Source organism: Ipomoea nil, unplaced genomic scaffold, assembly GCF_001879475.1.
Source record: "Ipomoea nil cultivar Tokyo-kokei standard unplaced genomic scaffold, Asagao_1.1 scaffold1576, whole genome shotgun sequence".
NCBI classification, from domain to species: domain Eukaryota; kingdom Viridiplantae; phylum Streptophyta; class Magnoliopsida; order Solanales; family Convolvulaceae; genus Ipomoea; species Ipomoea nil.
Window position 1 is genome coordinate 1,915,121 of NW_017618004.1, and position 20,673 is coordinate 1,935,793.

Below are 20,673 nucleotides of genomic sequence, written 5' to 3' on the forward strand. Positions count from 1 at the left end.
GAAACTCAAAATTATAATAAAACTTAATATAATATAAACATTCTAACTTAATACTTAAACATTTTAATCTTTGAAAGGTACGATAAAAAAATATCTATTAAGATTCCAAATAAATATTTGCATCTATTCAAAGAAATTGTTGTAGACAACTTGATGTGATGTGACCATGCAAGTCGTTCCGTCAATTCAGGAATTCGTCGCAGATGATAAGGGTCTTATTCTCGATCGGATATGACCGAGACCATATCCTAAGTTTAATTGTATGTTGTACAGAGTGTATTGCGGTTAGGTGCCCGATTGAGAAACGTGCTGTATTAGACAAATCCTGCTCGGATAGGCTCTTTCCTTACATTGCCAACATACAAGGGGAGACGGTAGTTTCTTCTACATATTTCCTATCACTAATTAAAAATTATAATTTACCAGGACTATGTGGTCCAATGGTACCCGGGTTGGACTTCCATTTGGAAGACTGTGAGTTCGAGCCTCAGTGGAGGCGTTATTAGCTCTTTGTGTTTCAGTAGGTTGAGAAAGTATATGAACAGATACTACATTGTAATAGAGCTAGTAGCATTCAAAAAAAAAATTAAAAATTATAATTTAACGTTTTTATTTTGAAAAATATGACAGTTTACTTATAATATTATAAAATTTTTCTTAAATTTAATCATATAAAATTTTAAGGTAGCGATGAACACATATATCTTTTCTATTAGGTATATTCATGTATTTAGTTTTGGATTGTATTAGGTCCTATGAAGACAAAAGTTAATAGTATCTGATACTATCTAAAAATATACACAATTATAGTTAGTGAATCGGGACAATAAGTACAAGTATGGATTGACATTGTATATTTCAAAAGATTTATAAAAATCCTAATATGAAAAAGCACACAAAATTTCCAACATGAGGAAAAGCACAATACTTATAAATCTTTATTAGAGATTTTGCCTAAAAAAAGTATAGTAAATAAGTGTTAAAGAATATGGTAATCTCAATGAAGGATATAAAAGTATTGAAATAATTTAATGGGGTAGCTCTTGTGGTAAATGAGTTCGCGGAAGAATTCAGAATAATTCGAGTTCAATTTTTACAGGTGACAGATTCTACATGGATCATCTCTTGTATTTTTCGGAGCGAGCGGAAATAAATACTTTGTTGGGTGGGAGTGTTTTTCCTGTTCTTACTCCATAAAGGCTGAATCTCCAACTCTAAGGGCCCCCCACACTCTTACACGATAGAGTATGTGGGAGGATGTAAATCACGGTGACTCAATGGATTAGTAGGCAGGGCCAAATGTCCGTGCGCACAAGGAATCTGCTCACTTTGAATATAATTCTCACACTATCGTCGTTCGAACCTTAGTCTCTTACTTCAAATACTGTACACTAAACTATTGAGATAAGTCTGTGCAGTTGTTTTTCCTATTCTTGAAATTGGGATTCAACATTTAGGGAGAATGGAATATAAGTTTGGTAGAATTCTTCCCCCAACTCCTCGGTTTTGGCACATTTCTTTAGTTTTTTGTTCAGAGGAGCAGCCAGCAATTACACAATCAAAACCTTCTTTTTCCTGCTCTCTCACTCTCACTCCCCCACACATTTCTTAGCAGGTCCCCCCCTTCTGCCTTTATCTCTCTCTCTCTACAGGAATTCTGCTCCTTTAATTTTCTCCTCCATTGTTAAAGCATTTCCCCTCCATTGCTAAAGCGAAGCGAAAACCCGTAAAGTTCTGATATTTGTGACTTCAAAGTACCATCTTTTAGGCTGCTTTTCTCTCGCGCTTTTGAACGGGTGGTCCACTGGTTTGCCTGCTGGGTTTCTTTCGCTATACACCTTTACTTTGTTTTTTAGCATCTGGGTCTTTGTGGGCCTCTCAATCCTCTCTTGGTAGGGCTGCCCTAGAAAGAGGTGGGTCTTTGCCCAAGATCTGTGTGCTTTCATTCACCCTTTTGCATCTCTTTCTTCATTATCTCTTTCTCTTTGCTCTTATCTCTTGCTTTCTAGTGTTTGATGACTCTCTGTGTTTTACAAAAGCTGCATTTTCTTATCTCAGTCAATTGTATGTGTTTTTGTATCTGAAGATTCAAGGCTCTCTCAATTACTGGAACAAAGATTGAGGTTTTTTCAAGGTAGCTAGTTCTTTTAGTCCATGTAATTTCTGTTTTTCTGTTGTTCATGATACTGATCTGCCTCTTGCTTTTCAAGAATCTAATGTTTTATAAGATTAGATGTCATTTATTTGTGCTTTTGCTTGTATTAAATCCTTATTCTTGCCCTGTATTTGCTTTCTCATCCTTCTCTAATTCTAAATGCTGGTTTAGGGTTCTTAAAATTGGGTATTAAGTTGTTGCATTGATGCAATCATGTAATAAATTATAATGTTGGCAACTTGGCATAGAGCACTAGATTATGTTGCTGATTTTTTTTCTTATTTTTGTGGTGATAGAGGCTTCCATTCTTGAATGAGTTGCAAGTGATGATAGATTGATAGGAGAAGGGTTCATGAATTAAACTTGGCAGCCGAATATGTGCTTGGCCAGCCGGGTAAAATTTAGGTATCTATTTTCGTTTCAATGGCGTCGAAATCTGGTGTGAAAGGTTCCCTGGAGAGGCTGAACAGGACAACTGGAAATCAGACATCCGAAAGGAATTCTAACACACAAATCTCAAAGAGTTGCAACGTTGAGGATTTAACTCCCAAAGAGTTTCCGGGGGATGTTCGAGAAGCGTCTAAGCAGCTTAGAACAGATACACCAGTCAACAAGAAGCCACACAGCTCCCAGCAGAATGGATCTGCCAATTCTCTTGTTGAAAGATTGGATTCGAGCTTGTCTTTGGGTATTTTAAAGCATCCACCTTTGGGTTTAAGAGATGATCTAGAAAAGGAAGATACCGGGAATGTTTTAGCCTCGACCAAAGTTAGTGATGGCACCAGCAGCATTGCTAAGACGAGTGGAAGTGCCAAAATTAGCGACCAAGCTGATTTTATGGAGAGCGGGAAGAGTAGCATCTACCGGGGCAGCACGAGCACTGACGTAAGTGATGATAGCACCTGTAGTAGCTTGAGCAGCAGCATTAATAAGCCTCACAAAGCAAATGACTCGAGATGGGAAGCCATCCAAGCTGTCCGAGCTAGAGATGGGGTCATGGAATTGAGGCATTTCCGATTGATAAAGAAGTTGGGGAGTGGCGATATCGGGAGTGTACATCTTTCGGAGTTGTGTGGCACCAAGTGTTATTTTGCCATGAAAGTTATGGACAAAGCATCGTTGGCAAACCGAAAGAAATTGCTCCGTGCTCAAACAGAAAGAGAGATACTTCAATCTCTCGACCATCCGTTTCTTCCAAGTTTATATACCCATTTCGAGACAGAAAGGTTTTCGTGTCTCGTGATGGAGTTTTGTCCGGGAGGAGACTTGCACACACTTCGCCAGAGGCAACCGGGAAAGCATTTTTCTGAACAAGCAGTGAAGTATGACTCTTTGCCTTCTTTCTTCATCTATTTGTATTTTAGTTATTACCCTTTGTGCATGCTTTGGTGCGGGATGATTTATTTACAATTACTGCTTCAAGCATGCCTTATATAAGCAACGTTTTAAGCAAAAATGGTTAATCTGAGTAAGAAGTCTAGAAGTAAGTCGGATTTTGGCATTTTGCAAGGTTCTATATGCAACTGCAACAAGATATATGATAGTCATTGATTTCCTAAATAAATAAGACTTCTAAATAGCTCTCAAATGCAAACGAATCATCAATAAGTTGCCTTAAAACATTTCACGGGTGGTGTCTACTTCATATTTAATTCTTGCCCATTTTGACATAATTAACTCTTATCGTAGATTCTACCTTATTCTTGCTTAGGCCCTATTTGGTAAAATAGTTAGCCTATCAGCTAATTTTGGCTTGTTTGACCACTATTAGTTGTTTGACTTGGTTAAACAACCAATATGAATATTTGATTAATTAACTTTTTGTAATAGCTTATTACTCCAAAACACTAGGATCCAAAAAGCTGTTCAAAGCGGCTTTTTCTATCAGTTTTTTGAGGAAGTCATTTTGTATGTAATCAGCTATCAGCTAACAGTTAATTTACCAAACATCTTTCTACAATCAGCTAATGCTATCAACTAGCCAAACTTCAGTAATTCCATTGTAGCCAAACTCGGCATTATTGAACCTTATGGAACGGATAATGATTTCATTTTATCATAAATTGCAGGTTCTATGTTGCAGAGGTCCTTCTTGCTCTAGAATATCTTCACATGCTTGGCATTGTCTACCGTGACCTCAAGCCCGAAAACGTCCTTGTCAGGGACGATGGGCACATTATGCTCTCCGACTTTGACCTCTCCCTTCGCTGTGCTGTCAGTCTAACAGTTGTCAAGTCATCGTCTCTCGAGACGGAACCCCTCAGGAAAAATTCTGTTTACTGTGTCCAGCCTGCCTGCATCCAGCCATCCTGTGCGGTCCCCACGACGTGTTTTGGGCCCCGCTTTTTCTCGGGCAAGTCGAAGAAAGAGAGGAAGCCCAAGAACGAAGTTGGTAACCAAGTCAGCCCCTTACCCGAGCTCATTGCTGAGCCAACCGGAGCTCGTTCCATGTCGTTCGTGGGGACCCACGAGTATCTGGCGCCCGAGATTATCAAAGGGGAAGGGCACGGCAGTGCTGTGGACTGGTGGACTTTCGGGATCTTCCTGTACGAGTTGTTATTTGGTAAGACGCCTTTCAAGGGATCAGACAATCGAGCTACCCTTTTCAACGTGGTTGGGCAGCCTCTACGCTTCCCAGAATCCCCGGTTGTCAGCTTTTCTGCTAGAGATCTGATTCGAGGCCTGCTCGTGAAAGAGCCACAGAATCGTCTTGCATATAAACGGGGAGCTACCGAGATTAAGCAGCATCCATTCTTCGAAGGGGTAAACTGGGCATTAATCCGCTGTGCTAGCCCTCCCGAGGTCCCCAGGCCGGTCGACTTTGAGAGGATTCAAGCCCCGCCACCGCCATCAACAACCAAGAAAGCTGCTGGTGGAGCTCTCCCTTACCATCAAAATCCAGACAACTATCTTGAATTCGATTTCTTCTAAGCGGATTGACTCACATTTTGGTTTGGCAGTTGGCACAACCAAATGAAATGAACGTACAAGGTTACAAGTGTATGTTTGGAATGTTGGTAGTTAATGATGATACTATCTGTGTTTTGTGAACGGTTGGGTTCAATTTTGTTGTACTGCAAATATTCTCTAGTGTTTACGCTATTATTGGTCAGAAATGCAGGCGATGTTTCAAAACAAAGCACCTTAAGAACATAAATCACGCATCTAATGTTTTAAAATGACGCACCGTAAGTTTCAACAACTGACGCACTTTAAGCTTACAAATCACGCATAACTGCATAAGGAGGAAAATTGCGCACTTAAAGTTTTAGGTCGACGCACCTTAAGTTTCAACAACTGATGCACCTTGAGCACACAAATCTCGTACCATTAGAAGGAAAACCACTCACATAAAGCTTTACGCCAACGCACCTTAAGTTTCAACAACTGACGCACCTTAAGAAGGAAAGCCATGCACTTTAAAAAGGAAAATCACACACCTAAACTTTAGATCGACGTACTTAAGTTTTCAACAATTGACGCACCTTAAGCACAAAAACCATGCACCTTAATAAGGAAAATCGCGCACCTTAAATTTGACCTAGATGTAAAAAGACCAAATTGCCATCGCATTTTTTAATCATTGTTAATCCTGGACATTGATTTAGGCAAGATCAATGGTTCATATTTAACCGCACAGGAATTGAATAATATATATATATATATATATATATATATATATATATATATATATATATATATCGAATATATAAAATATAAATATTTCTTTTAGTACTAATGGCTCTGTTATAATGTAGTATCTGCTTATAACTACTTTCTTAGCTACTAAAGCACAAAGAGTCAATATCCCCCATTGAGGATTGAACCCATAACCTTCCAACAACACAACAATTAATAAATGAGTTGCTAATAAAATTTTAATATGTTGAAGAATTTATTTTAATTTGAGTCAAATTTATAGTCTCCTATAGTGGAGATATATATAATGCCATATACCTTTTTTTTTTTTTTTTTTTTCATTTTTTTTTTCATTAAGTATTAATCCAACTAATGTAGCCAGAATATCCCACTACTGAGGTTCATTCCTGTGACTTTCTTTCAAGGAGAGCCACATATATATCATCTGAGCACAGGTGCTTAGCAATTTATTATACTTTAATTTCTACTTTTCTAAGATATTTATTTGTCTGTGTCTCTTTCATTCATTGTTCTCTTTTCGGATGACATAAATTATCTTTCCTTTTATTTATTTATTTATTTGTTCTTTTTCTTTGAAAGGAAGAGGTTAAAAGAAAAAAAAGAAAAGAAAAAAAAGAAAAGAAAAAAAACTAAAGTCTGAAAAAAGGGGAAATTAAAGTCAAAGCTTGGATATAAATCGAACTATAAAATAATAATAATAATAATAAAAAAGGAATATAAAAAGTGAGAAGTGAAACGAAGAGAAGTGTAAAAAGAAAACACGATAAAGAGGAAAATTATTCTGTGGACTTGGATCCACATTGCAAGGTGGATTTGAATAAAAAAATATATAATTTACATATTGAATGTTCTCAATTTACATGCTAAATGTTCATAAATTTAAATTGTGAATATTCATTATATAAATTGTGTAATTTAGACATGGATCCATTTTGTAAGGTGAATCTAGGTCTATGGTATAACTTTTGCGATAAAGAGAGGTAAAGAAAAAAAGAAGCTAAAGATTGGCTGATTGGGTATGAAAATGTGAGCAATAATAGAGACAAATGAAGGGGGAAAAAAAAGAAAAAGGAAATGAAAAGAAAAAGTATTCCAAATTTTTTCTTTAATAAAGATGGCAAACATGTGTATTAGTTAGAATTCGTTGTGCCAACAAATCTTTTGTCTATTTCACATATGAAATTCCTGATAATTGATGAATTAAAATTTCAACCTTTAATTTTACTTTACATCTTTTACCTCCTACAAACTCAAAAGTTTCACCTTTTCTTTTTCTAATATTTTTTATTAGCCTATTTCTTTTTATCTTTCACCTAACTGGATTTTACAAAAATGCCAAAATGATTTTTTAGTTAGAATAATGTTTTTTTTTTTAAATTATACATTATAATGTCAAGTACCTTGTCGTCGACATCATTGTTTGTTATTATTTCAAACGAAAAGTCTTATATTCTAGAAGTTTATAATTTTGATACTAAAAATACACAATTAAGACTACTGTTCACATTAATCCATGGTATAACAATTGCTCCAATGTGCCATTAGGTTGGACGGCCCATTTTCTAACCCCAACATGGCAACACATACAATCGATATAGTTTGGTAAAAATTGTTGGGAAAATTAAAGATGAAAGCAATTTTGGTCCACCTCCACCTCTTTGACTTTGTCATTGGAATAATGGAATGAAAATTGAATTCAAAGAATTCTCCATTTCATTAATTAGTAGCGCACCGTGCGCTCCTATGTAAGGAGCAGCGCCTTTGGCGCTAAAGTGTGGACAACACACTATGTTCATCATGTGGGTGGGATGGAGGGGCTGCTTACTATAAATAGCAGCTCCCAACATCGCTTTAGAATAGACCTGACTTCAAGTCACATATTATATTCTCCTTCTCTATCTCCTAGTCTGAGCAATAGTGAGGTTCGCCTACGTGATTGCTAGTGCAAGTTGTCCGTAGTAGGTCTGTGTAGCCTGTCGAAAGTGTGTCTGGGTTCTAACTGCACCGTTACCGGGCAAATAACGCTTAACGCTTTTAAGGTAGTGTTGCTATAACATGGCACAGATTTCCTTTCAACCATACACTCATAGTGTCCGTGCTTCTTAAAAGGCTTCCAGATCGTGCGTTGACGTTGTCATTATTTCCCAATAGTTAAAAGCGTTACAAAATAGTACACTAGTTGGTCATTCCTACAGTGTGTGTACTTGTGAGGTTGAGCTACATCTCTTAATGAATTCATAACTCTTTGAGAATGGTTGTTTTGTTGAGACAAACCTAATGAATTCACCGCATAATGACATGAGTACAAAGTGCTCTTGGTGACTTGTACTCAATTATGGTGGTCTATGTTGAGGTAGACCTAAAGAGATCCCTAACTTGAGTAGAAAAGGGCTAACCGCCTCTTATGAAAGATAATGGGGTTATCCCAAGAATTTGAGTGGCTAAAAAACATGGTGATAACCGTGCAATTGTGGGGGTGTCCAACACCTCCATCACATTGTGATTCACAAACTGTCGTTTGCGTTGCAAGTAACAATGCCCATGATAGAAAGAAAAGACTTACAACTGATTTATGTCTTTAACTACTCTATAAGCCTCTAATGGTAGTCTATACTAAGATAGACTTGATAGAGTTAAAAGTCTATATTGAGATAGACTTGAAAAGACATAAAAATCTGTAATGCGGTAAGACTTGTCAGAGTTAAAAGTCTATGTTGTGATAGACTTTGACAGGGTAGAAGTCTATATTTGAGAGAGACATAACATTCTTTAATACTAAGGGTGTTCATAAGAAGTCAAAGAGTTTGACTTTTGTAGAACTTGTTTTTTGAGTTGGTGTGTGCATTCGAGTTCAAAATTTATCTAATCGGTGAGTTCAAGATTCATATCACTCTCGGGAAGAAAATTACCCAGTGTCACTACGTGTCAGTTCAAGTTCTCAAACACTGACATTAAGATCAGCTCATTTGTATTGCTCAGACATTATCATTTTCCTTTCCTCTTTAAGTTTGTGGGGGATTGTTGGGAAAATTAAAGATGAAAGCAATTTTGGTCCACCTCCACCCCTTTGACTTTGTCATTGGAAAATGGAATGGAAATTGAATTCAAAGAATTCTCCATTTCATTAATTAGTAGCGCACCGTGCGCTCCTCTGTAAGGAGGCGCTAAAGTTTGGACAACACACTATGTTCATCATGTGGGTGGGATGGAGGGACTGCTTACTATAAATAGCAGCTTCCAACATCGCTTTAGAATAGACCTGGCTTCAAGTCACATATTCTATTCTCCTTCTCTCCCCCCTAGTCTGAGCAATAGTGAGGTTCGCCTATGTGATTGCTAGTGCAAGTTGTCCATAGTAGGTCTGTGTAGCCTGTCGAAAGCGTGTCTGGGTTCTAACTGCATCGTTACCGGGCAAATAACGCTTTTAAGGTAGTGTTGTTATAACACGACACAGATTTCCTTTCAACCATACACCCATAGTGTCCGTGCTTCTTAAAAGGCTTTCAGATCGTGCGTTGACGTTGCCATTATTTCCCAACAAAAATATCAAAATTGCTAAAATGTAGAATGGATTCGATTAGAATTGAGAGTTGCATTACATTAAAATTACATACGAACACACACACACAAATGACCTGAAATGAACTTGAATGTTTTATTTATTTATTTTGTATTTGTTTCTTATCATGATCAAGTTAAAAGGTATTCTTAATTAACCATGAACATAATGAAGTGATTATAGTTAAACCACTAGTAGTAAGCCACAAACCTCACTAGCAGAGAAGATCATAATTGAAATTAGTGGTCGTTGTAAAGGAAGAGAAGAAGTTACCAATAGAGATCAACAAGTTGACGTTAACCTATTCAAGAACCCTAGGTCACTCGTTGGTTAGATCTACTCCACTCATTTATGATTTCTCATTAATACAAATTTCCAATAAACTATATCTTCTCATTGGATCTAACATTACATGGAAAAAAAAATCAACCAATTGTCAAGGCATTGGGAGGGAAGTGTTACGTTTGCGGGGCGGGGGAGGGTGTGGTGATACCTTTTCCTAGCTAAGCGGGCCAAGTTTTCAATCTAGTTTAAATTAGAATCCGCCTTGCTAGGTAAACTCTAATCTAATGGAAGAATGTAAGACTGTAAGTTTAAAATTAGGCTTTAAATTTTGTAAATCAACAAGAAGATTAATTTGGAATAAGAGTTAGGCTTGTGATTCCCACATGGATGGATAAGGAAACAACTTGGACTAGTAGAACTTGTTTCCTTATTCCTATTTAGTACCCAATGCTTAAAATATGTGCATACAATAGATACGAAACTCAAGCCACATGAAAAATTTTTATATTATACGGAGTATATGATAGCTCTATTGTTAGCTTCCACGATTTGGCACAAGCATTCCTCCACGATTTTGCAGGCAACATCCATAGGAAAAATCACTTCACGTGCAATCACTCTAAAGAGGTGTATTCAATCATGAATTTTATGAATTTTTAAAGACTTTAAAAGTATAGTGATATTCGATTTAGATTTTTAAAAAGTCTTTAAAAATCAGTAGGTATTTAATTCAAACTTTTAGAAAGTCTTTAAAAATTATATAAAAGAAAAACTTCAACTAATGAGCCCGCTCTTAGCTAAGCATTGACAAAAACCTAATTGCACACTAATCCTGGCCTATACCAAACGAATAGAGCCTAAGGCTCCAACCTACAAGGCCTTCCTTTTTCCTTTTTAGTGGATTAAGAGAGGCTAAACGTCAAACTATCTTCTTCCCTAATTCTGGCCCGACAGAATATTTGGGAAGATGCATGTAAATCACGATGATTTAATGGCTCAGTAGATTGACATAATCAAGTGTTGCCGTGTTAGTGCACACAAGGGATTTGTCCACTTTGAACATAATCGTTACATTGTTGTCGCTGAGATTCGAACCTTAGACAAACCTTCTAACTATTTGACTCGACAAGAAGTCGCACCTCTAGCATCGACAACACCTTCCTAATGAAAGGACAACAAAATAAAGCTAATGAAGTAATCAATATTTGTAGAGACAAACGAAACTTTTGGAGATGAAATAATGACAAAGTAATATAAATAGAACAAATCAATCTCCAGATAGGTAAGACCGTCTGATCCCGAGATATGTAATACTTTTCAATGGGTGTATAGAAAAATATTACGAAGTACATTTTAGCTAAAAAAATATTACACATCTCATGTGAAACGGTCTTACACATACAAGACTTAAGTTTTCTGTAATTTGTTAATACGCCACACGGCCCACACCATTATTATTATTTATAATAATCTAAAGGTTATTCTTCATGGTAGCGTGGCACTTAACAAATTAATGGTGCTAATTAGAAAAAAAAAAATAGAATCGAATATGATTCATTATATGATTTCAGATTTTTATTTTTAAAAAAATGAAATTGATTGATGGATGAATCTTTTGATTAATAAAAATGGATATACTGAGAGAACAATTTTTTTTTTTTTTTAAGGAGTGAAAAATTAAAGAAAGAAAGAAAAAAAAAACTGTGTAGAATAAGTTTACTAAAGTAGAAGAATTAATCATGGATTTTGTGGTTTAGTGGCACCAAGTTATTCTCTCATATTAGGTTGTGGGTTCAAGCTTCAATGGAGGTGATATTGATTTTTGTGCTTCAATAGATTGATAAAATAGTTACGAACAGATATTGCATCGGTATTAACTCTTTGTGCTTCACTAGGTTTAGGCAAAAAAAAAAAAGGTAGAGGAATCAAGAATACATTTATCAATCGAAAAAATTATCTATTTAATATACTCGAACTATTGTTTTGAGAAAAAAAAAGGGCTAAAATATATTTTATTATTTTTAATAAAATTTGTAATTCGGTATTTCAATTAAAATATTGTAAATATTAAATAATGCTTCAAAATTTTAAATTCATACAAAATAATTATATTCAAATAATCTTAACAAATTTCATGCAATTAGATTCCAATCTTGATTGTAAATAAACTACATAATTCCAAAAAAATTCTCTCTCTAGAATTCTAGGGTTTTGCATCCTCTCCTAGGGTTTGGCTAGGTTTTTGCACAATTCCGATCGTTTCCACTAGCTTTCTCGCTGGTTTTTCTTCGTTTCTTGATCAGTTTGTGTTCGACGTTGGAGAGGCTCCTTGCTTCGACGTGGCAATATGGCGGAAAACGAACAGGCGCAGCATATTGCGGCTCTTACGCAACGCACACAGGAGTTCGGCATCAACGACGAAGAAGACGTCTGTTTTGCACCGGTTGAGGTGGGGGGAGATAAGGGAGGCGACGAGCCACCGGTTCAGACCTGGAGTGTCGTAGGCAGGTTTCTCACGGCACGCCTGATTAAACTGGAGTATATGAGGCAAGTTTTGGCATCCGTCTGGCAACCGGTGATGGGAGTTACGGTAACGGAAATCAATAAGGGCTTGTTTTTATTCATTTTCTTTCACAAAACGGATGTTGATTATGTTCTGAATGGTGGTCCGTGGGCATTTGAGAATAGCACGCTGGTATGCCGCATGGTGGAGGATGGAGTATTGCCGGTTGATGTTGAATTGAACACTGTTGATATGTGGGTGCAACTTCATGATGTCCCTATGGGTTATACATCTCTACCAATGCTTGAGCAGATGGGGAATTTTATTGGAACTTTTGTTAAGCATGATGAAAGGTTTGTGGGGGCGCCTTGGCTAGCATTCTATCGGATCCGTGTTTCGATCCCGCTGGATAAGCCTTTACGAAGACGTATGAAGTTGTTGAAACGGGACAAGACTACTTGTTGGATTAACTTCAGGTATGAACGGTTGCATTCATTCTGTTTCTTTTGTGGGCTCTTGGGGCATACGTACAAATTCTGTGTCAAAGCCCGAGTCTCTACGGTACCGGTTCATCTTTACCCGTATAATGCGGAATTGAGAGTCGGGGGAGGCCGTGGGCCGAGGGAGGTGGGGGAGAGCTGGTTGGTCCCAGTGGAGGGACGACCAAGGGTAGCCGAGGGGGTACGGGATGAGGGAGGCCGGAAGGGTGGTGTGGTGGGAGAGGGCATGGCACGGCCGGTTGTAGTTGATGAAGCCGAGGAGCCGGTGGAGGTGGTTTCGAAAAGAAGAAGGGAAGGGGGGTATGAGGGGGAAAGGCGGGGTGATGGTCAGGACACTACCATGGCAGATGTGTCAAAAAACTTGTTTATGGCGGGTGCTGGTTCCCAGACCCGCCCAGCATCATGAGTACGTTGAGTTGGAACTGTCGTGGCTTGGGTAATCCACGAACAGTTCGAGCGATTGTGGACATGGTGTCCAGTAAGAAACCCGACTTTGTATTTCTAATGGAAACCATGGTTGGCCAGGATCATGCGGAGCGACTCCGGGTCAAACTTGGTTTTGATATGTGTTTAAAGTTGATAGTGTTGGAACAAAAGGAGGATTGGCATTGCTATGGAGAACGAATGGTACGGCAAGCCTGTTGAGTTATTCTAAAAATCATGTGGATATTGAGGTAACAATGCCGGGGTTTGATAAGTGGAGGATGACAGGGTATTACGGTTATGCGCAAAGAGAAAGACGGAATGACTCTTGGGAATTCATCAGATCCTTATCACATCGCTCTGAGTTGCCATGGGTTATTATAGGGGATTTTAATGATCTCTTATATCAGTACGAGAAGCGTGGGGGAAATCCCCATCCAGAGGCACTATTACGGGGCTTCGGGGAAGCTATTGATGAATGTGGGCTAGCTCAGTTACCCATGCAGGGATACCCGTTTACCTGGGAAAGAGGGGAGGGGACTGTAGACTGGATTGAAGAAAGGTTGGATAAGGTGCTGGTCACACAGGAATGGCGAGATGTGGTGAGAGATGCAAGTGTCGTAAACATTCTAACCCGACGCTCAGATCATTCTGCTCTTTTCCTTGGGATTCTGAATCTTCGGGAAAGAACAGGTGGTGGGAGAAAAGGGTTCCGTTTTGAGATGGCCTGGCTACATGATGAAGGCTGTAGAGGAGTGGTTGAGACGACATGGACTGAAGGGAGGGATAGAGGTTTACAAGCCCGTATCGAGTTATGCGGTAATAAATTGTCACGATGGGGAGGTGATAAGTTCCATAGATTTGATGAGAAATTGAGGTGCCTACGTAGGGAACAATTGCGGCTACGGGGATGCACAGACCAATATTCATTAGCTGAATATCGTCGTTTGAGGAATGCCAGGCCCAGCTAGAAGCTCAGGAGGATGCTTTTTGGAGACAGAGGGCGAAACAACACTGGTTGAAGGGGGTAGATGCGAATACAAAATTCTACCACAGGTATGCCTCTCACCGTAGAAAGAAAAATACAATTTCTAAAATTATGAATGATGATGGGGATTGTGTGGAAGGAGATGCCATGAGAAAAACTATTTTTTATTATTATCGGAATATTTTCTCGTCAAATCCGTCTCAGATAGATAAAAGTTTTTATGCCAATGTCTTGCCCCGGGTGTCACACACACAGAATGAAGCATTGTTGCGCCCATTTGAAAAAGATGAGGTGAAAACGGCCATGTTTGCTATGTTTCCAGATAAAGCGCCTGGCCCGGATGGAATGAATCCGGGTTTTTATCAGCAGTTCTGGGATGTGGTGGGAGGTGATGTATCGGATTTTATTGTGAGCTGTTTGAATACACGGTCCTTCCCAGCCAATTTAAATGATACTGATGTGGTTCTAATACCAAAGAAGAAGAATCCAGAACGGGTCTCGGATCTTAGGCCTATAGCGCTAAGCAATGTGATTTATAGGGTCATGGCGAAGATAATTTCGGCCAGGATGAAACCACTCATGGATGATATTATTTCTGATACACAGAGTGCATTCATACATGACAGATTGATTACAGATAATATTTTGATTGCTGCAGAGGTTGGCCACTTTTTGAATAGAAAACAATGTGGAAGAATGGGATGGGGTGCATTAAAGCTGGATATGGCAAAAGCATATGACCGTATGGAATGGCCCTTTCTACGGAGTATGTTAACAGCCTTGGGTTTTAATAATATATGGGTGGAACTTATCATGTTATGTGTGACTACTGTGTCTTATAACATTAAACTGAATGGAGTCCGAGGATCGCCAATTGTTCCGTCTCGCGGGCTCAGGCAAGGAGACCCGTTGTCACCATATTTGTTTATTATCTGTGCGGAGGGACTCTCTCTATTATTACAGCAGGCACAGGTACAAGGAGCGATTCACGGGTGCAGAGTTGCAAGGGGGGCACCCTTTATTTCACACCTATTTTTTGCTGATAACAGTCTTTTATTCTTTAAGGCAAATGTGCAAGAAGCAAGTGCGGTTAAGCAGTGTTTGACACGGTATGTGAATTTATCTGGCCAAGTGGTAAATTATCATAAGTCCAGCATATGCTACAGTAAGAATACACAGGATGATGATAGGGATGCAGTGGCGCAGATTCTTGGGGTTGCTCAAGCACCAAACTTTGGAAATATTTGGGCCTACCCTCATTTGTAGGAAAAAATAAGAAGGCAGCCTTTTCGTATATTGAAGACAAGATAAGGCAGAGAATTCTCTCTTGGAATAAGAAGTTGCTATCGCAAGCTGGCAAGGAAATCTTATTGAAAAGTGTGGCTCAGGCAATGCCCACTTACTCAATGAGTGTCTTTTTACTACCTATGGGGATTTGCACAGCTATTGAGCGGGTCATGAACCGATATTGGTGGGGATCTGGGAATGAACGTGGAATTCATTGGAAGGCTTGGGACAAGTTGTGTATACCAAAGAAGTATGGTGGTCTAGGCTTTAAAGAACTGCATGCATTTAATATAGCAATGCTGGGAAAACAGGCGTGGCGATTTTTAACGAAACCTGACTCATTGGTCTCACGAGTTTACAGAGCGAGATATTACCCAAAAGGGACCTTTTATGATGCCAAAATAGGAAATAATCCCAGTTTCTGTTGGCGCAGTATAATGACAGCTCAGAGCATGGTTTGTGGAGGAATTAGGCGCAGGATTGGAAATGGAAGGACAACCCTCATCTGGGATCACCCATGGTTGCAGGATGAACAAGACCCAATGATCCATACTGATAGGCCACCATATTTGAATAATGCAGCAGTGGTGGGTTTAATTGATCATGAGACACAGACCTGGGATCCGGATATATTGGCAGATATTTTTAATCCTACGGATGTGGCTAGGATAAAAAAAAATCCCAGTATCACCAGATTATGAGGATATGTGGTATTGGTATGATGACCAGGGTGGAAATTATACTGTTAAGAGTGGCTACAAAACAATTATGGGTAATCTTAATGATAATACGGGCACTCAGAATTGGCTGCGCCTATGGAAATTAAAAGTCCCCCCAAATGGAAAACATTTTTATGGAAAGCTTTGAGTGGTATCCTCCCTACTACAACAAACTTGGTTATAAAGAGAGTGGATGTACAACCAACATGTGCTATGTGTGGAATGATGGATGAGGACACAATGCATGCTTTGGTAACATGTGATTATGCAACATCCATTTGGGCTCAATCTCACCTTCCAATCCCCATGATAACAACAAATATTTTTCATGTTTGGTTTGGTGATCTATTGAATATTTTAGACACTAACCAAATTGTTCACGCAGCTGCAATTTTATACCATATTTGGAGAGCCAGGAACGGAGCGGTATGGGATGCATGTCTACCGCGACCACGAAAAGTGTTAGCTTTGGCCGAAGCCACCACACTTGCATGGCAACGGGTCCACCCCGCCCACCGCCAAGTGAACCACCAGGCTGCCGTCAGCAGCCCTATTACCGCCACTGCCGTGCCACGGCAGCAGCAGCAACACGGCACTGCCGATGCACAGCTGATGCACGAGGAGGCTGCTCAGGAGGAGGTACGGTTGGATGCTGCCGAACCAATACGAAAGTGTTATGTCGATGCGGGTTTTATACCAGCTACAAGAAGGGCTACGGTTGGCGCGATTTTATTCAACACGGAAGGAGAATATATATCGGCATTCAGTGCACCCTTATCAAATTGTCTCTCACCGCTTATGGCCGAGACAATAGCATGCAAGGAAGCCTTGTCTTGGTTATGGAATCGTGGGGAACGCTCAATACGCTTATTTACAGATTGTTTGACCCTACAACAATATTTGACAAATCAAGCTGTCACAGTACGGACTTACGTGGGCTATGCCATTGATGCTTGTAGAGCACGCATTACTTCGTTTGATTATTACTCAGTTAATTTTATTCCTAGATCAGAGAACTATTTAGCTCATAGACTAGCAGCTTCTGCATTTAGTTCTCCTACAGTTATGTATTCGGACGATGTCCCGCCAGACTCTATTTCTGAGTACTTCTAATATATGCCTCATTGGCCACCTTTCAAAAAAAGATTCCAATCTTGATTAAAGGATAACCATTCATTTAAATATAATTATACCCTTAATAGAGCTGTAAAAATGGGCTAGCGAATGAGACTGGCCATAAAAAATCACTCTTTGACAAGTCTCTGTTTTTGAAACCTAACTCCTAGTAGGGGAGGAGTGAGTCTGTGGGCAAAATCCGTTTTGACAACTCTAACCTCTATATCTCATGACGTTAAAACTTAAAAAGCTAGTAGGAGTAGTAGATTCAACTTTTGTCAAGATGAGAACTTAATTCACAAAAATGTCAAAATTGTTTTGTTTTGTTTTGTTTGTTTTGTTTTGTTTTGTTTTTGTTTTTATTTTTTGTTTTTTTTTTTTTTGGTCTAACCACATGTTTCTTCAACAAATTGACTACCAATTACACACTGGAATTAATTTTATTCGTGTCAAGTAGGAGATCAAAAAGTGAGTTCACCTCTATGAGTGTCAAAATTGTAATTTAATTGAATGAAATTGAGAATTGAAATTTTAAAATCACCTGATTTACATTGTAGTGGAAATATTCAATTTCATTTAGAAATCATGCATATTTTACAGCTTTCTCCTCTGAATTATATTTCCTAAACAGCCATTTGTTAGAAATTAAAACCTTAAAAGATCATTTTTGTCTACTTTTCTTGAAGACAATTACCATACTAAAAAGTTGTGTTCAACGGTTCCTATATATTCAAATACGGATAAAGGCATTATTCCTTAGCTGGACAAATTAAAATTGATCATATTTTGTATGGACTAAAAATAAAATTAATTTTTAAAACAATATAATAATAATAATAATAATAATAATAATAATAATAATAATAATAATAATAATATTATTATTATTATTATTATTATTATTATTATTATTATTATTATTATTATTATTATTATTATTATATAACACTCATTATGCAAAGTGTTTATGTCTCAAATGTTTATTCATATTTTTTAAGAACTAACAGAATAGTGAAATACAATTTTTAAAGTCTATTATATACCTTTGAGCCAAACAATTAAATAAAATTATTATTTTATTCTTTATCTATTTGATTTCTTATGGAATGTGATTCCTATTCTCTAAATTCATTCTGTAAACTGAAGATGCTGTATGCAAGTGCGGAGGGAGGAAAGTTCACCCTAAAAAAGTAAACAATAATATAGGAATATGAAACTAATAAACTATATATCAGCTAAAATGCGGACAGTGCTTCTCGTGCGGAGAGTGTGAATTCACCATTAGGTATGTATAAATGCACTACACAGTGTTCGAAAATATACCACAAAATGCACCACATACTAAAAAAATGTACCACTTCGCACCACACCTAATGATGAATTTATTAACACTTTGTGGTGCATTTATATGTACCTAATGGTGTGTCATGTGACTGCATGGAAAGCATTGTCCGCACGAGAACCTTGGACGCAGATTGTACATACAATATACGTCTCATACATACGCATCCAAGCAACTTTGGACGTGTATTGTATACTTGTTTAGACGCGTATGACTGTTTCTGTACTAGTATAATATATTTCTATGTATTCATACAAAAAATATTATATTACAACTGCTCTTCCGGGGCTCCCCTCCTTAGCTTGATCTTTAAAAAAAAAAATTATATTACAATTAACGTATTATGCGTCTCATATAAGACCATCTCACAAAAATTGTATTCATAATATACATATATAATTTTGAATCAATTTTTTTTTTTTTTTTTTTAAAGATTTCAAAGCTATAATAATAGATGAAATCTTTTAGGCGCAATCTTTATCTTTGTGTTTTTCTACCTTGGATTCGATAGCGATCAAAAGCTCACAAGAATTTGGGGAAAAGTCATAGATAGTGGAGTGATGCTCGTAAGTGGTACTGGCTGAGAAAATTAAACGTGATGCCACCATTTGTGAATTCAAATGCACCGCCCAATATGTCAAAAAATAGTGAGATAAGTAAAGCATAATTGTCATATTAAAAGATCACATATCTGATTATTATTAATATTTTTTTCATCATTTGTATAAAACTTTTTTAATATGATTTATAATTTATCTCTTCTCTGTAGTTTGTAAATTATTATATAAAAATAGAATTTATTTATTATACACTCTAAATAGTAATTGCGAGTTTCTCTCCTTATAAGAAAAATAAATGCACCGTACTATATAAAGTTATAAACACATACATAATAGAGAGACTCCATCTAGCTAGATAGCCACCCACTTCTTTAAACAAAGATTAAAAAGGAATTGCTTTTATATACAAACTCATAATTAATTTATGAAAAAAAAAATTAATGCCTCCTACTTTAATGTTTCTTTTTTGGAAAAAAAATAATAGAAAAGCGAAAATATTTTGATCCTAACAAATAGTTGACAAAAAAAAAAGTTGTTTCTGTTGTAAATATATCTTTTTATAACCATTATTATTATTAGGAATAATATTCAAAACGTAACTTGAAAATGCAATTAGACCACTGAACATTTCAAAAACGTGCAATTAGGCCACTGAACACTTATTACACATAAAATGAGACGGAGGGAGTAGTTGACAAAAAAAAGTTGTTTATGTTGTAAATATATCTTTTTATAACCATTATTTTTATTATTATTTGTGTGTGTGTGTGTGATCTCTTAGTGTATACAGTTTTTTCCCATGTTCTTCTGTTCTATGGGTTCAACTTGTTCTAATTTATCTCTCTTCTTCTCTAGATTGTACTGTTTTGAGCGTATACTCACACAATAGTTACTATACACTTGAGAATTAAGCTAATGAGGTCAACTTTTAACAGTTTTAGTAAAATACATATGATATTTTTACAATTATAAATATTTATGTATGGCAAATATACAAATTTAGCCCCTACATTATTTTATTACTGTATATTATATAATTAGGTACGAACTGACCTTAATGTGTAAACATGTGAACTACTGAATGAATGCACCGCACTTACTATATGGTTGTACTGTACTGGATGCGATGTCACCGCTAGGCCTGTGCACAACCCGACCCACCCGGCAAAATCGCCCGACCCGACGACCGAGAGAGACCAACCCGGTAATACCTGAACCCGACTTTCTATACCCGATCCGGGTTTCAAAACATCGTCGGTTAAGAGGGTTCGGGTGGGGTATGCTAATTTGACAACCGACCCATCCGAATATCCGAACTATCCTAGGGTTCACAAAGCTATGTACTAAACGGCGTCGTTCCATCAAGGTATATATGCATGCGGATGTAGACTTGGTCTTCATTCTCCCATCTGCGCAGCTGACCTAGGGTTTGAGATCTCATCTCTCACTCTCTCAGAGTCTCAGTTCTCTCAGTCTCTTGTTCTACACTTCTACCCCTTCTCCGATTCTGTAAATCTGTAAGCTCTAATATCTTACTCTCTAATCTCTAATCTCTTACTCTCTAATCTGTAATCTC

At 37.5% G+C, this 20,673-nt stretch overlaps 3 protein-coding genes across 4 annotated transcripts in view; 2 read left to right on the forward strand and 1 right to left on the reverse strand.

Annotated features, from left to right (window-relative positions):
• Nucleotides 1-1,533: 1,533 nt before the first annotated feature.
• Nucleotides 1,534-5,288, forward strand: LOC109190749 (serine/threonine-protein kinase D6PK-like). 2 transcript variants are annotated; one of them, XM_019341332.1, is made up of 4 exons: nt 1,534-1,913; nt 2,059-2,134; nt 2,454-3,477; nt 4,225-5,288. In XM_019341332.1, exons 3-4 carry the CDS (start codon nt 2,579-2,581, stop codon nt 5,084-5,086), a joined length of 1,761 nt encoding a protein of 586 aa, XP_019196877.1. In that variant the 5' UTR covers nt 1,534-1,913; nt 2,059-2,134; nt 2,454-2,578; the 3' UTR covers nt 5,087-5,288. The 2 variants fall into 2 exon arrangements, with proteins under 2 accessions (XP_019196877.1, XP_019196876.1); XM_019341331.1 differs by lacking the exon at nt 1,534-1,913 and having other exon boundaries at nt 1,943-2,134; nt 2,452-3,477.
• A 6,718-nt stretch (nt 5,289-12,006) lies between these two features.
• LOC109190309 lies at nt 12,007-13,068 on the forward strand. Its single transcript, XM_019340779.1, has one exon. The coding sequence runs from the start codon at nt 12,007-12,009 to the stop codon at nt 13,066-13,068; it is 1,062 nt and encodes a 353-aa protein (XP_019196324.1).
• Nucleotides 13,069-16,362: 3,294 nt separating this feature from the next.
• Nucleotides 16,363-20,673, reverse strand: part of LOC109190412 (E3 ubiquitin-protein ligase UPL1) — a 32,547-nt gene continuing 28,236 nt past the window's right edge. The window contains exon 16 of the mRNA XM_019340886.1: nt 16,363-16,373. The gene's annotated coding sequence lies outside the window, so the exon portion shown is untranslated. The remainder of the gene's footprint in view (nt 16,374-20,673) is intronic.